Genomic DNA, 16,675 nt, shown 5'->3' with positions numbered 1-16,675 from the left:
AATTTGTTTTAATTTTTTTTTCCTTTTTCCATCTTGTTTATTCCAGACCAGCCTTAACAGCATTATGAGTGTTTACAGTGAAACAGGAGACTATGGCAATGTGAAAGTCAGTGGTGAAATCCTTCTCCGTATAAGCTACTGCTACAAAACTGGTGGGCTATACATTTTTGTCAAGAATTGCAGAAATCTAGCCATAGGAGATGAAAAGAAACAGAGGACGGGTGCGTAAGCATATAGCATGTTCGTCAGACTATTTCAATCACTGCCTTTTTTTGTCTGTGTGTTTCTTTTTCAAAAGAATCTTAGCATTCTTCCTGATTCAGTCTTCTCAGAGAGTTGATTGTCACTTTCCTCCTATACCACACTTCTAAATATTCTCTGAAGCACATGTATACTGGTTGTGTCCTTGGTTAACTGATTTATTTTTTTTTTTTGGAATTATAAAAAGTAAATTTTAGTAAGTCAAAATAGGCAGGCTCACACTGGAAGACTAACATTTCCTTTTTCCTCTTTTTTTTTTTTTTTTTTGGAGAAGAGGTCTCACTCTGTTGCCCAGACTGGAGTGCAGTAGCACAACTGTGGTGAGCCTCAACAGCCCAAGCTCAAGTGATTCTCCCACCTTAGCCTCCCATGTAGCTGTTACTGGTACTACAGGTGCATAACACCATGCCTAAGTTTTTATTTTTATTTTTTGTAAAGGTAAGATCTCGCTATGTTGCTCAGGGTGATCTCAAACTTCTAGACTCAAATGATTCTCCTGTCTCAGCCTCCCAAAGTGTTGGGTTTACAGGTGTGAGCCACCGTACCAGCCCAATATCTCCTTTATTTTTTTTTATAGCATTTTAGGTTTTGGGGTACATGTAAAGAACATGCAAGATTGTTGCACAGGTATACACGTGGCAGTGTGATTTGCTGCCTTCCTCCCCCTCACCTATATCTGGCATCTCTCCCCATGCCGTCCCCCCCACCTCTCTACCCCCCGCTATCCCTCCCTATTTCCCTCCAACAGATCCCAGTGTGTAGTGTTCCCCTCCCTGTGTCCATGTGTTCTCATTGTTCAACACCCACCTATGAGTGAGAACATGCGGTGTTTGATTTTATGTTCCTGTGTCAGTTTGCTGAGAATGATGGCTTCCAGGTTCATCCATGTCCCTACAAAGGACACAAACTCATCATTTTTGATGGCTGCGTAATATTCCATGGTGTATATGTGCCACATTTTCCCTGTCCAGTCTATTATTGATAGGCATTTGGGTTGGTTCCAGGTCTTTGCTATTTTAAACTATGCTGCAATGAACATTCATGTGCATATGTCCTTATAGTAGAACGATTTATAATCCTTTGGATATATACCCAGTAATGGGATTGCTGGGTCAAACGGAATTCCTATTTCTAGGTCCTTGAGGAATCGCCACACTGTCTTCCACAATGGTTGCTAATATTGACAATGGGGTGTTAAAATCTCCCACTATTATTGTGTGGGAGTCTAAGTCTCTTTGTAAGTCATTAAGAACTTGCCTTATGTATTGGGTGCTTATATATTTAGGATCATTAGCTCTTCTTGTTGCATTGATCCTTTTACCATTATGTAATGTCCTTCTTTGTCTCTTTTGATCTTTGTTGCCTTAAAGTCTATTTTATCAGAGACGAGAATTGCAACGCCTGCTTATTTATGCTCTCCATTTGCTTGGTAAATCTTCCTCCATCCCTTTACATTGAGCCTTTGTGTAGCCTTGCATATGAGATGGGTTTCCTGGATACAGCACACTGATGGGTTTTGGCTTTTTATTCAATTTGCCAGTCTGTGTCTTTTGATTGGGGCATTTAGTCCATTTACATTTAGGGTTAATATTGTTATGTGTGAATTTGATACTGCCATTTTGATGCTAGCTGGCTGTTTTGCCCATTAGTTGATGCAAATTCTTCATTGTGTTGATGCTCTTTACCATTTGGTATGTTTTTGGAGTGGCTGGTACTGGTTGTTCCTTTCTGTGTGTAGAGCCTCTTTCAGAAGCTCCTATAAAGTAGGCCTGGTGGTGATGAAATCTCTGCGTACTTGCATGTTCCCAAAGGATTTTATTTTTCCTTCACTTATGAAGCTTAGTTTGGCTGGATAGGAGATTCTGGGTTGAAAGTTCTTTTCTTTAATGATGTTGAATATTGGCCCCCACTCTCTTTTGGCTTTTAGGGTTTCTGTTGAGAGATCTGCTGTGAGTCTGATGGGCTTCCCTTTGTGTGTAACCCGACCTTTCTCTCTGGCTGCCCTTAGCATTTTCTCCTGCATTTCAACCCTGTTGAATCTGACAATTATGTGCCTTGGGATTGCTCTTCTTGAGGAATATCTTTGTGGTGTTCTCTGTATTTCCTGGACTTGAATATTGGCCTGCCTTGCTAGGTTGGGGAAGTTTTCCTGGATAATATCCTGAAGAGTATTTTCCAGCTTGGATTCATTCTCTTCGTCACATTCAGGTACACCTATCAAGCATAGATTAGGTCTTTTCACATAGCCCCACATTTCTTGGAGACTTTGTTCATTCCTTTTTAGCCCTTTTCTCTAATCTTGTCTTCTCGTTTTACTTTATTGAGTTGATCTTCGACCTCTGATATCCTTTCTTCTGCTTGGTCAATTCAGCTGTTGAAACTTGTATATGCTTCGCGAAGTTCTCGTGTGGTGTTTTTCAGCTCCACTTATATTCCTCTCTAATTTGTCCATTCTCGTTAGCATTTCTTCAAATCTTTTTTCAAGGTTCTTAGTTTCTTTGCATTGGGTTAGAACATGTTCTTTTAGCTCACAGAAGTTCCTTATTACCCATCTTCTGAAGTCTGACTCTGTCATTTCATCACATTCATTCTCAATCCAGCCTTGTTCCCTTGCTGGTGAGGAGTTGTGAACCCTTGTAGGAGGAGAGGTGTTCTGGTTTCGGGTGTTTTCATCCTTTTTGCACTGGTTTCTTCCCATCTTTGTGGATTTATCCACCTGTCGTCTTTGTAGTTGCTGACTTTCAGACTGGGTCTCTGAGTGGATATCCAATTTATTGATAATGAAGTTATTTTTGTTTCTTAGTTTTCCTTCTAACAGTCTGGCCCCTCTGCTGTAGGGCTGCTGAGGTCCACTCCAGGCCCTGCTTGCCTGGGGATCACCTGCAGCAGCTGCAGAACAGTAATGGTTACTATCAGTTTCTTTTTCTGCTATCTTTGTCCCAGAAGGATACCCGCTAAGTGTCAGTCTGATCTGTCCTTCATGAGGTGACTCTTTGGATATATGGGGGTCAGGGAGCTGCTTGAGGAGACAGTCTGTCCTTTACAAGAGCTCAAGTGCTGAGTTGTGAGCTCCGCTTTTCATTCAGGGCTGCTGGGCAGGTACATTGAGGTCTGCTGCAGAAGAACTCATAAACACCTTTTTTTTTACCCCAGGCGCTCTGTCCCAGGGAGTTAGGGCTTTATTTATGAGTTTCCATTGTGCTGCTGCCTTTTTTTCTTTTTCAGAGCTGCCCTGCACAGCAAGGAAGCAGCCTAGTCACTGTCTGGCTGCAGAGGCTTTGCTGAGCTACTGTGGGCTCCGCCCAGCTGTCATGTGAACTTCCCTGCAGTCCTGTTTATATGGGTGTAGTTAGAACTGTCTCAGCATTGGTGGCCCGTCTCTATAATGGCGGACTCTCGCGGTAATGGCAAGTTGCCTCGGCAATGGCGGGTTGCCTCAGCAATGGTGGACTACCTCCGAATTGGTGGAGTGCCTCCCCAATGGCGGACGCCCCTCCCCAACAGAGCTGGACTGTCCTGGGTTCAGCTGTGAAACTCTCAATCCAAAGAGTTTCTGATTGCTGTTCTTTTGTGGGGGTAGGACCAGCCAGGCCTGATCACCCGGCTCCCTGCCTCAGAGCCTTTGTTTTTTAGTTGAACGACTCTATCCCAGGTGTTCCAGTTGCCTATTGAGAAGGCGCCTGGGTCTATGTGATTTCCCCTGCAGCGACTCACGACTCCGGCTTAAACTGCGGCGCTGAGATTCATCAGGCTTTTTTTGTTTGTTTTTGCCCAGGAGTCTCCTGGCCTGGCTCCCTGTTAACGACCCCTTTTTAGGTCAGATGAATGGGCGACTGTGCCTTCCCGGGCTCCAATCGCCAGCTAAAAGGGCACCCAGACCAGTGTATTTTGTACGGACAACTGCCGTGCCAGGGCGCCGCAAAGGCCAAAACAGCTGCGGGGACCTAAACGGCCGCGCCGGCCAAAACAGTCGTGCTGGCCACCCGTGGGGCTCCTCTGCCTGGGAATCTCCTGGTCTGTGGGCAATAAAAATCCGTCTGGAAATGCGGCGTCCACTCACCCTCTGCGCTTTCACTGGGAGCTGCAAGCCTGAGCTGTTCCTAAATGGCCATCTTGGATCTGTCAATTTGTTTTAATTTTTAAACACTATAAATCCCCCAGGCTGGTAGAACGCTTTTTGGCAAGAAGAAAAAAAAAAAAAAAACCCAGGCTCTCTGACTAAATAATGTTCTTTCCAAACAAGGCTTTTTCATTTCAGCCTCTCCAATTCAGCCCAACATTTCTCTACTTACTCATGATTAAACTCCTCCTAAGAAGACACAGAAAGAAATGAAAGAGAAAAGAAAGTATGTTATATTCTACCCCACCAGACACTTCCTTAAAGTATTTAAGGCCTTCCTTATATAAAGCAACTTTTAGTGGGGGCACGGTGGCTCAGACCTGCAATCCAGCACTTTAGGAGGTCAAGGTGGGAGGATCACTTAAGACAAGGGGTTGAAGACCATCCTGGTCAACATAGCAAGATCCTGTTTCTACAAAAAAAATTTTTTTAATTAGCCATGTACAGTGATACACACCTGTAGTCCCAGCTACTAGGAAGGCTGAGGTAGGAAGGGCTGCTTGAGCCCAGGAGATCAATGCTGCAGTGGGCTATGATCACACCACTACACTCCAGCTTATGCAGCAAGTAAGACCCCATCCCGCTCTCTTTTTTCTTTTTTTTCTTTTTTGTGAGACAGAGTCTCCCTCTGTCATCCAGGTTAGAGTGAAGTGGCAGGATCTCAGATCACTGCAACCTCCGCCTCCTGGATTCAAGCAAGTCTCGTGCCTCAGCCTCCCAAGTAGCTGGGACTATAGGCACATGCCACCATGCCTAATTTTTTTTTTTAGTAGAGACAGCGTTTCACCATTTTGGCCAGGCTGGTCTTGAACTCCTGACCTCAGACGATCTGCCCACCTTGGCTTCCCAAAATGCTGGGACTACAGCCACACGCCACCATGCCTGGGTAATTTTTTTTAGTAGAGACAGGGTTTCACCATATTGGCCAGGCTGGTCTTAAACTCCTGACCTCAGATGATCCGCCCCCATTGGCTTCCCAAACTGCTGGGATTTACAGGCGTTGAGCCACCGCACCCAGCCTTTCTTTTTTTTTTTTTTGAGACAGGGTCTTGCTCTGTTGCTCAGACTCAGACTGGAGTGCAGTGGTGAGATCATAGTTCACTGCAGCCTTCATCACCCAGGCTTAGGTGATACCCACTCTCTCAGCCTCCCAAGTAGCTGGGACTACAGGTGTGCATCACCATGCCTGGCTAATTTCTTTTCATTTTTCAGTAGAGACGAGGTCTCACTATGTTGCCCAGGCTGGTCTCAAACTCCTGAGCTCAAGTGATCCTCCCACCTTTGTTTCCCAAAGTGCTAGAATTACAAGTGTGAGCTACCACCCCTGACAGAGACCCCATCTCTTTTAAAAGAAAAAAAAAAAAGACAGACAAAAGAGATCTTACCTAATAAGTGCAGTTGGCACAACGGGACTCTTGTTACTACACCCTTTAAGGCTACCACAGAGAGTAACAAAATTCAGTGTGTTTATAAATAATACCTGAGTTGCCTAGAAATGAAAAAAAGGACAAGAAAACTATTAAAATTATTTTACTGTAATCATTCTTTACAATTCTAGTGATACAGAGATCTATCATTTTATTAATAAGCTATGTAGGGAGTATTTCCCGACTGGCAATGCAATATTGATCCCAATAACCTTTGCTCTTTTATGTTCTACCTTAAGAACATTAGTTACCACACTACTCTTCTTTCCTCTTTTTCCCTTATTCTTTTTTCATTTCTGAAAGCCAAGTTTTGAAAGTTATGGCAGCTAATTTAAATAACTTTACCAATCCACAATGTCAAGTTAGATTAAACATCTCCAACTTAAAGAACATAAAGTAGGATGGCCACAGTGGCTCACATCTATAATCCTAGCACTTCAGGAGGCTGAGGTCGGAGAATTGCTTGAGCTCAGGAATTCAAGACTAGCCTGGGTAATATGGCAAAACCCCATCTCTACCAAAAAATACAAAAATTATCCAGGCATGGTGGTACAAGCCTATGGCCCCAACTACTTGGGCGGCTAAGGTGAGAGGATCACTTGAGCCTGGGAGGTCGAGGCTGCAGTAAGCCATGATCACACCATTGCACTCCAGCCTGGGTAACAGAGGGAGACCCTGTCTCAAAAAAAAGAATATAAAGGAATGTTAAGAAAAAAAAATCTCAAAATCTATAAACTTCTTTTATAGATTACTTTCTAAGATATTTACTGACCTTGGGGTCTTTCTGATTAAGAGTTACTGCCAGAGTAAGGCCATCTCTTGAAAAGGCAGAAATTAGAGATCCTCTTGACTTTACTGATTCACATTTAGGAATTAGACTGCAGAGATGACAGTCTTGTTGAGCCCAGTGAACATGGTATGGCAATGATCTAAAAAGGTAATGAAATAATTAAAAGTATAGTAATATTTAAATTTATATATAGTTCATTACAAAAATTAAAGGATCCACCCTAAAACCTACATGTGTACTTAGGGACTATTGTAGAGACTATGTTAATCCATTGTGTTGTTGTAAAGGAATACCTGAGACTGAGTAATTTATTAAAAAAAAAAAAGTGGGGCGGGGGGGGTTGGCAGGGCGCAGTGGCTCACACCTGTAACCCCAGCACTTTGGTAGGCTGAGACGGGCGGACCACTTGAGGCCAGGAGTTTGAGACCAACCTGGCCAACACAGTGAAATCCTGTCTCTACTAAAAATACAAAATCAGCTGGGCATGGTGGCAAGTGCCTGTAATCCCAGCTATTCAGGAGCCTGAGGCAGGAGAATGGCTTGAAGCCGAGAGTTTGCAGTGAGCCAAGATCATGCTGCTGCACTTCAGCCGTGTGACAGAGTGAGACTCTGATAGCGTGGTGGGCGTGGTGGCTCACACCTGTAATCCCAACACTTTGGGAAGCCGAGGTGGGCGATCATCTGAGGTCAGGAGTTCGAGACCAGCCTGGCCAAAATGGTGAAACCCTTTCTCTACTAAAAAAAAAAAAAAAAAAGAGAGAAGGGGCTAATTCGAGTTCATAGTTCTACAGGCTATGCAAGCATGGCATCAGCATCTCCTCAGATTCTTGTGAGGGCTTCAGGAAGCTTATAACCATGGCAGAAAGGAAAGGGGGAGCAGGATTTTCCCAAGAGAGGGAGGAAGAGAGAGGAGGATGATATTCCAGACTCTTTCAAAAAACCAGATCTCCTGTGAACTCAGAGAAAGAACTCATTCCTGTAAGCAGAACTCCACGTCATTCCTGAGGGACTTACAGCCTTGACCCAAACACCTCCCACCAGGCCCCATCTCCAAACATTCCAACATTAGGGATTATTTTCAACATAACACTTGGAAGGGATGAATATCCAAACTATATCAGAGACCTTTCAGAAGTCTGCAACAAAAGAGCAGCTCCCGGTTAGGTAAATAAGTTCAATATTAGACTTTTGTTAGCAGAGCCATGTTTTTATAGCCAACGCCAAATATATTATACCTGCTTCCACTAAAAGTTTGGATAAACATATTTCTACATAATACCAAACATTTTTACAGGGATTTAAAAAGTAGGTCAGCAGTTCAAGATCAGCCTGGCCAATATGGTGAAACTCATCTCTACTAAAAATACAAAAATTAGCCAGGAGCAGTGGCGCATGCCTGTAGTCCCAGCTACTCAGGAAACTGAGGCAGAAGAATGGCTTGAACCTGGGAGGCAGAGGTTGCAGTGAGCTGAGATTGTACCACTGCACTCTAACCTGGGCAACAGAGCAAGCCTCCATCTCAAAAAAAAAAAAAAAAAATTATATCATTTTACTAAACCTTACTTAGGCATTGTAAGAAAATAACACATATTTTCTATTTTATTAGGCTTTTTAGAATAAAATTATTTTTAATTAACACTCAAGCATTTAAAAGGTACAATAGCAAATCAAAACACTTATGTCTCTTTTAAATTTCAATTGAATTATTTTCCAAAATAGTTACTTTTATAGTCTTAGAGAAGCAAAATCATAGTTTGTCTTATCTTTTGCAAGTTCCCACTTCAAAGAGAAACAAGACAAAAACAAGATAAACTTTCTGGATTAATCATCTAGAAATAAAAGAGAGGAAGAAAAGCATTTATACAGCCTCAGAAATTGAAACTCACAATAACATTTACAAATGTTATTGCATGTATATGGAGCAAAAAATAATAATGTTTAAAAAGGGATAGAAAATAAGGAGCCAGGTATGATGGCTCATGCCTGTCTGTAATCCCAGCACTTTGGGAGGCCAAGGCAGGAGGACTGCTTGAGCCCAGAAGTGCAAGACCCTGTCTGTTAAAAAATAAAAATTAAAAATTAGTCAGGCATGGTGGCACACACCTATAGTCACAGCTACTCAGGAGGCTGAGGCGAGAGGACTGCCTGAGCCCAGTGATTCAAAGCTGCAGTGAGCTATGATTGTGCCACTGAACCCCGGCCTGGGTGATAGAGCAAGACCCTGCCTCCAAAAGAAAACAAAAATCAGTAAGAAAATAAGGAGCAAGAAAACATTTACCTCACCTTATAGATGTAAATACATTCTCATGCCATCGAATTGCTAGAAATGTTAACTTCAAGCACTCCCCAGAATAAAAAGTAAATGAACACAGGCAGCAGTCTCCAAATAACTGTAGATAAATTTAATGTATTTTAGTATGAAATTAATCAAAAAATAAATCAAGACACAAAAAATATATAAATATATTCATCATAAACTAGTAAAAAATATTGAGATCTTCCTTTTTCTTTTTTATTTTTAACATTAAGGTAAAGACTAATTAATTTTTTTCTGAGCCAGAGGCAGGTCTCAAATGGGTAATCAGGTTGTGGCTAATGGTCTTAAAAAATACTGACATTTATTGTGGCTACAAATGGAAACATTCTTATATTTATTTTTCTTTTTATACTTTTATATTATTTAAATTAGGGCACCACGGGGCTGGGGGGGACAATAAAATTTTAAAATGCAATTTCTAACAATAGTGGTTTAGATAATGAAATGTTGGTCCATACATACAAAGAATATCAAACAGCTATTTTAAATGTTTTTTGTTTTTTTAAAGTTCATGAATCTGTATTTCCCAGTTAAATGGTGTGTTTAGTATGACCAGTTCTAGCTTGTTAAATTACTAAACAAGCTATAATTTTAAATCAAGGCTAGAGAAAAGGAGTTCTAAGTTAAAACTACTTTTAATAAACACTTTTTAAAAGTGTGACCCAAGAAATACAAAATATCTTTTCCATACAAGAATTTCACAATTACTGTGACAATTTATGGTGACTAAAGATATATAGTTATACCATTACATACTCTGCTAATCAGCTTACAGATTGAGTCTGAGACTGACTTTACCTCGTTTTTTATAAAAACAGCATTCACTACAGCTTCTTTATCTTCAGTGGAAGGCAAGAGAACTGCTTCTTCAGGTATGACCTGGGACCACTGACCCACCAATGAAAGGCTTTTAGAAGCCAAGATATTCTTTAATTCCAAATATTCCCAAAGAAATATGCATCCAGAAGGTGTTATGAGCAGAATTCTTTTCCCATTTCCAGATACATACAAGTATGGTCTCAAAGAGCTTGCTAAAAAAAAAAACAAAAAACTAATTAAACTTCTGAAGTCTGAATTCCCCTGAGAAAAGTATATAATTTGGGTATTCTTACAATAAGAAACCCAAATAATGTTACCATTCAGGATTTCAAAACTAAGGCACTAGCAAAAAAATTAAAAATACAATCCAGGCACAGCAGCTCCTGTCTATAATCCCAGCACTTTGGGAGGCTTAAGGAGAAGGACTGCTTGAGCCCAAGAGGTCAAAGCTGCACTGAGCTATGCTCATGCTACTGTACTTCAGCCTGGGTGACAGAACAAGATCTTGTCTCTAAAAAAGAAAAAAAAAAAAAAAAGTACAAAAAATAGCAACATTTATCAAGTACTTATTATGTGATATTAGAAACCTATTATTATTACAGATATGTTAGGCATGTCAGAATTTTCTTCTTCAAGTTGAGTCTCGGTATCACAAACACGACCAAAAATAAACACACACACATACACACACACACACACGCACACATATATATACAGAAATATATATACAAGCAGATATACATATGCACATATACAGAAATATATTTTCAAGACAATAACAGAAAAATGTTTCAACCTCTTTTCCTATTTCTCCTAGTTAAACCAATTTAACAAACAAAGAATTCCCACCTACTGTAGCTTTGATCATTTCCTTAGGCTTTTCAGTTATTGGTATAGTTTTCAAACAATCTTGATCTTTGTTCCAAAGAAAAAGCTCTCCTGTAATGAGTATCCCAGCCAGCCAGGCATCTGTTTCCAAAAATGAAATGAAATACTTCTAATACCTTCCTTAACATCACCCTTAGTTATTAAAAAAATACATTTTTAGCCATTTGAAAATATCAGTACTACTTAACCATTACTGGACGTTGTTAGGACAATAGCATCCTTCAACAAAGGTTGCAGACTAGGAATTTTCTTCTTTACCTTTCCTGATAGCAAATTAATTTCATTTACAAATTTATCATCCAAAAGAAAAACAGCTTCTTTTTCCTAAGAGAAGAAACATGTGAAGGATTCAAGAGGTGCCAGAAATTAATTCAACCTACTGCCTAAATAATCTCAGAAACGAAAGCGACATTTAAGAAAGATTATCCATTTCTACCACAAATCATAAAATGAAAATTCAGCTTGATGCTCTATAGTAACCTGAACATTTTTAATTGTATTTTAAAATACCTCATTGGAACTACTAGGTTAGGTGACCTAATAGTTATATTTCAATTTCTTCGAAGCTTAAAATTATAGGAGTGTCTTCCAATTCTGCTAGCCAAAGCTGGGTTGTCTACTGTTTAAATCTTTTTTAAGAGCTGAGGTCTCACTTTGTTGCCGAGCCTAGAGTGCAATAGATATTTATAGGCACTATCCCACTACCAATAAGCATGAAAGCTTTGACCTGCTCCGTTTCTGACCTGGACCAGTTCACTATTCTTAGGCAACCTGGTGGTCATCCCAGCCCCTCCATCCCAGGAGGTCAGCATATTGATGCTGAATTTAGTGCGGACACCTAACTGGTACAGCACACTGCTGCCCAGAATTCCTGGGCTCAAGCAATCCTCTCACCTCACCCTCCTGAGTAGCTGAGACCACAGGTGTGTACCACTGTACCTGATTCTCATCAATTTTAACAGTAGTATGGACAAGTTTTTTACTTACTTATTTCAATTAAAATAGATATAGCTTCTGAAATTCATAAACCCGTGACTCTGCTCATTTTTTATTACCTGGAAAAAGTGAGCTGTTTTGAATTAACCTTGTTTTCATATATTCTAAGGCAGTGATTTTCAAAGCAAAACTGAGCTAGCAGCATCAGCAACACCTTAGAACCCATTAGAAATACAAAATATCCAACCCTACCACAGACCTAATTAACTTTGAAAACTTTGGGAGTGGGGCCCAGCAATCTGTGTTTTAACTACCTCTCCAGATAATTCTGATATATTGTAAAGTTTGAGAACTCCTATTCTAGGGGAGTTAATTAGTGGCATAATTTCTCACAGGAAATTTAACACTTTATTTCAATAATCATTATACATACAGTAGAGTTGCCTACATCCCCTAAAAGGGGACTCTATGTCATATATTATGAATGGCATTCCTGGATTATTAACGTATTGTGGCCCAGTTCTTCCATTCTAGTTCCAAGAACACTTTATAGAACAATCATGAAAACCACAACAAGAGGAAACACTTCATCGGCTGTTCCGGTAAAGGAAAGCTCAGGAGATTAAATATTCCCTTTTGATATATGCCATCTCAACTTAACTTAAACTTGACTTAAACATAATGTGAAAAATATATATATATTTTTAAAGTCTTCTTCTAAACAAACCACTTAACATTCTGGAAAAGCTAACTTGTTCATTATAATGAAAACACATACACAAAATCCTGTTCAGTGTACAGGTAGGTGATCCTCCTGTATATCCTCTCCAGTAAATAACGTTTTATTTATTTAAGATCATAGAACACTCCTATATTACAGGCAAAACACACATGCAACATATATAAAACTGGTACTGCACGAATTTTAAAAAAAAGGGAAAAAACCTACCTTTCCCAACCAGGAGACACGTGGCCATGGTCTTTTCTGCTTAATGCTTGTTGATGTCAAAATTTCTAATCTTACCTCCATGTTTGTTAAGATATCAATGACCAATTAGATAAAAAGTCTCAAGATTCTGTAAACAATAATAGTAATAATAATAACAAGTGGTCCATAATATTCACTTTTTTTTTTTTTTTTTTGATTTATAGTTTTACTCTGTCACCCAAGCTGGAGTGCAGTGGTGTGATCTCAGCTCACTGCAAACTTTCACCTCCCAGGTTCAAGCAATTCTCCTGCATTAGCCTCCCAAGTAGCTGGGACTACAAGCATGGGCCACCATGCCTGGCTAATTTTTGTATTGTTTTTCGTAGAGTTGGGGTTGACCATGTTGGCCAGGCTGGTCTCGAACTCCTGACCTCACGTGATCCGCCCACCCCGGCCTTCTAAAGTGCGGGAATTACAGGCGTGAGCCACCGTGCCAGACCTAAATAGCTGTTTTTTTAAAAAGTAAAATAGCATTAAAAGAAAAACTAGTCAGAGACAGCACACAAAGATTTTTTTTTTTTTTTTTTTTCTTTTTGGCTGGAAGCAGGAGGGGAGGAAAGAGGTTTTTTTTTTTTAATTAAAGATGGGGTTTCACCCTGTTGGTCAGGCTGGTCTTGAACTCCCGACCTCAGGTGATCTGCCCGCCTTGGCCTCCAAAGTGCTTGGATTACAGGCTGAGCCAACACGCCCGGCCAACAGTACACAAAGATCTATCAAGATGCTAGCTATCAGCCAGCACGGAGGCTGAGGTGGAAAGACCGCTTGAGAACAGCGGAGTTCTAGCCTGCAGCGAGCAGTGATTGCGCCTGTGAGCGCCAATGCACTCCAGCGTGGGCAACGTAGAGAAAACTCCGGCTCAAAAATAAACAAATAAAATTACAAATAAAATAAATTCTTTTACAAGGATTAACCAAATACAAGAGGAACGCCGGCATTATAAAAGCATCATTTGCAGCTCCTCATGAAATAAATCCAGTCATTGTATCAGTGCTGCTAAAATTATTGAGTGAAAAAAGACTGGGAACTTTATGTACTGACATGCCCTAAATCCACTAGTCACTCTTAAAATTGCTAACAGTGAGGGAAATTACACGTTCTATTCCTATGGATCCTGCTCGAGAAGCCTGGTAGTCAGGCGGGAGCTGGGGCGCTCGAGTCCGGGGCCGAGGTGTGGCCGGAACCTGGCACCGCCCACGCCGGCCGGGCGACCCCGTCAGCCCGCAACGCCAGGAAGCTGGGGGAGGCCCACAGCGAGGACGGGCCCCGACTGGGTAGTGGGGATAGACTAGGGCCGGGTGCGGCGGAGACGGCGCGGGAGGAGGGAGGTCGCCGACTGCCCCACAGAAGGGTGCCTGAGGGGAGACCGAGGACCCCCGGGTCCAGGGGCGTAAGAGGAGGCTAGGGTCGCGGGGGAAGGAATCAGCGGGCAGTTACCTCCGCCAGGGTCAGGGCCCGGCAGGTCGGGAGCGGGGAAGTCGCGGCGAGGCAGACTGCTGGTGGTGGAGACGCCAGGCCGACGGCCGCGAGCCCAGTCGCCCGCCCTGACGCGAGCCTGCGTCCTGGCGACGGCGGATGGCGGGCAGGGGAGGCGCGGGGGCTGCCACGGCGCCTGCTCAGAGCTGGTCGGGAGCGCCGGCGGCCCTGCTCTCAGACACCTCCGCCCGGGTCCTCTGAGCGGCCAGCCGCAGCCGCCACCACGCTCCTCGCCCCTACTCCCGCGCGTTGCCCTCCTCAGCTTCCGCAGCGCCGCCTCAGTTCACGCCTCCCAAGCGTTCCTCAGACGCTCCTCCTTTGAGTGCAGGCATTGGGCGGTGCTTTGCCGGGAGCCGCCTAATAACCGACCAATCGGGAACTCAAGGGCTGCGCCTGCCTAGTGGGGACCCTGCACAGACCCGAAAATAAAGGGGTTTTGTTCCGCCCTCCCCAGTTGAAACGGGCACCTGGGAACCCTGAAGAAGTCGTTTTCCGAACTCACCGTCCTAAGGATTTATTTTCCTTACTGTTGTCACCTCCTTCGCCCTGTTCTTGTGACTAACTGGAACAGTGGTCGCAAGCGGGCAGCCCGAGAGCTCTGCTCACTTGGAAATGCATTTTTGTGTAACTTAAATGTGAAGGCCGCAGGCAGTGGCCTGCTGTCCTCCTCCACCTGCGCCCTTCTTCACTGTTTATGTGACTGGCCTGTTTCTGAAGCCAGGACCTTGTCACCCTTGGCTAGGCCAGGTGTGTTCTGCACAGCAAGTGTCCCTGCCCTCTGCACTGGTTAGCTAGCTCCTAGGTTGGTTTATTTTAGCTGTTAAATAAGCACCACAGGGTAGGAGGACTTCTGGCTACATCAGGACCACAATTACCCCTGGTCTCTGGGAGGGATAAGTGGCAGCTGGCATTCTGGAAGCTCAGGCCCACTTATCTCAGAGGTTATAGATCTGAGGTGGTTTAAATCCACCCGCAAATCACGAACATTTTACACAAACCGTGTTAGAGTTAGCAGAAACGTCTCACACAGAAAAATTTGGGAACTGAGAAATCCTAACGTATTCCTACAATTCCGTGTTCCCATTGCTAGGTCTTAAGATGTGAAAACAATGGGATAACTGAGACTGATTTTGACGTGTGACCATTAGACCTAGAAGTATCGGTGTGATTCTGGAGTTGAGTGCTCCACACATTTATTTATTTATTCATTCATGCTTTTTTTCCCCTTCTCTTCCTCCTCCTCTATTTATTCTTTTAAAACATGGAAATGGGCCGGGCACGGTGGCCAACGCCTGTAATCCCAGCACTCTAGGAGGCCGAGGGGGGCAGATCACATGAGGTTAAAAGTTTGAGACCAGCCTGACTAGCATGGCGAAACCCCGTCTCAACTAAAAATACAAAAAAAAAAAAAAGCTGGGCGTGGTGGTGGATGCCTGTAATACCAACTACTACAGAGGCTGAGGCAAGAGAATCGCTTGAACCCGGGAGTCAGAGGTTGCAGTTAGCCTAGATCGCACCATTGCACTCCAGCCTGGGCAACAGAAGGAGACTGCATCTCAAAAAAAAAAAAAAAAAAAAGTACGGAAATGTATCCTGCAATGTTTGCTGTAAAAAATAATGTATGGAAATTACTACAGTTTGCTAAAATAAAAATCATTGAGCACTTATGTGTGTCAGACGCTATGCTAGGTATAAAGAGGGGAAGACGATATTATCCCTATTCAAGAAATTCACACACACTTAAGTTACAGGGCAGCCTTAGATTCAGAGCTATATTAAGTCCCCCAATTAAAAAAAAAGAAAGAAAAAAGTTACAGTGCAGTCATAAATGCCATGATCACAGTATGTACAGGTCCATTTTCTCTATCTGGGTGTTGGGAGGTCCAAACATAAGCTAAGTTTTGAATGAGGAATAGTTTCATTTTGAAGCACATCCATTTTTCGATGCCTCTGAAGCTGTCTAGTGAACAATTAAGATGCACAGTTCAGAAGCTCAGTGGGAGGCTTGTGAATACAGAATGTGTAAAATAAGCATCAGTCTCCCCTTAACCCTGCTCTGCACTTTTTAAGGGTCACCTCTCTTTAATATATATTGGTAAGTAAGACATTTTGTGGAGGATAGGAGGATACCAATTCTTCTTTTTTGTTTTTTGTTGTTTTTTTTTTTTAAACAGAGTCTTGTACTGTTGCCCAGGCTGGAGTGCAGTGGCACAATCTCCACTCATTGCAACCCCAACCCCCCAGGTTCAAGTGATTCTGCCTCAGCCTCTCCTGAGTAGCTGGGATTATAGGCACCTGCCACCATGCCCAGCTAATTTTTTGTATTTTTAGTAGAGACAGGGTTTCACTATGTTGGCCAGTCTGGTCTTGAACTCCTGATCTTGTGATTCACCTGTCTCGGCCTCCCAAAGTGCTGGGTTTACAGGCATGAGCCATCATGCCTGGCCAGGATACCAGTTCTTATGAGAGAATGTCAGAGGGGTAGAAGAGATCCAAGAGAAAGATTGACAAGTTAAAAAACTGATTAAGGCGGGGCGCGATGGCTCAAGCCTGTAATCCCAGCACTGTGGGAGGCCGAGGCGGGTGGATCACGAGGTCAAGAGATCGAGACCATCCTGGTCAACATGGTGAAACCCCGTCTCTACTAAAAAACTAC

At 42.5% G+C, this 16,675-nt stretch overlaps 1 protein-coding gene across 1 annotated transcript in view; it reads right to left on the bottom strand.

Moving 5' to 3' along the window:
• The window catches only part of CPLANE1 (ciliogenesis and planar polarity effector 1), a 160,689-nt gene extending 146,377 nt beyond the window's left edge, over nucleotides 1–14,312 (bottom strand). Inside the window, exons 1-8 of the mRNA XM_037745599.1 lie at nucleotides 13,981–14,312; nucleotides 12,508–12,634; nucleotides 10,811–10,946; nucleotides 10,584–10,703; nucleotides 9,714–9,946; nucleotides 8,882–8,988; nucleotides 6,581–6,737; nucleotides 5,767–5,870 (exon numbers count right to left, since the gene is read on the bottom strand). Coding sequence (XP_037601527.1) covers nucleotides 5,767–5,870; nucleotides 6,581–6,737; nucleotides 8,882–8,988; nucleotides 9,714–9,946; nucleotides 10,584–10,703; nucleotides 10,811–10,946; nucleotides 12,508–12,588 — 938 coding nt within the window. The 5' untranslated portion in view covers nucleotides 12,589–12,634; nucleotides 13,981–14,312. The remainder of the gene's footprint in view (nucleotides 1–5,766; nucleotides 5,871–6,580; nucleotides 6,738–8,881; nucleotides 8,989–9,713; nucleotides 9,947–10,583; nucleotides 10,704–10,810; nucleotides 10,947–12,507; nucleotides 12,635–13,980) is intronic.
• Between the last annotated feature and the right edge of the window lie 2,363 nt (nucleotides 14,313–16,675).

The sequence above is a fragment of the Cebus imitator genome, unplaced genomic scaffold (assembly GCF_001604975.1).
Source record: "Cebus imitator isolate Cc_AM_T3 unplaced genomic scaffold, Cebus_imitator-1.0 Scaffold205, whole genome shotgun sequence".
In the NCBI taxonomy this organism is placed as follows: domain Eukaryota; kingdom Metazoa; phylum Chordata; class Mammalia; order Primates; family Cebidae; genus Cebus; species Cebus imitator.
Note: the sequence above shows the minus strand (reverse complement) of the source record. Positions and strands in the feature narration are given on the sequence as shown.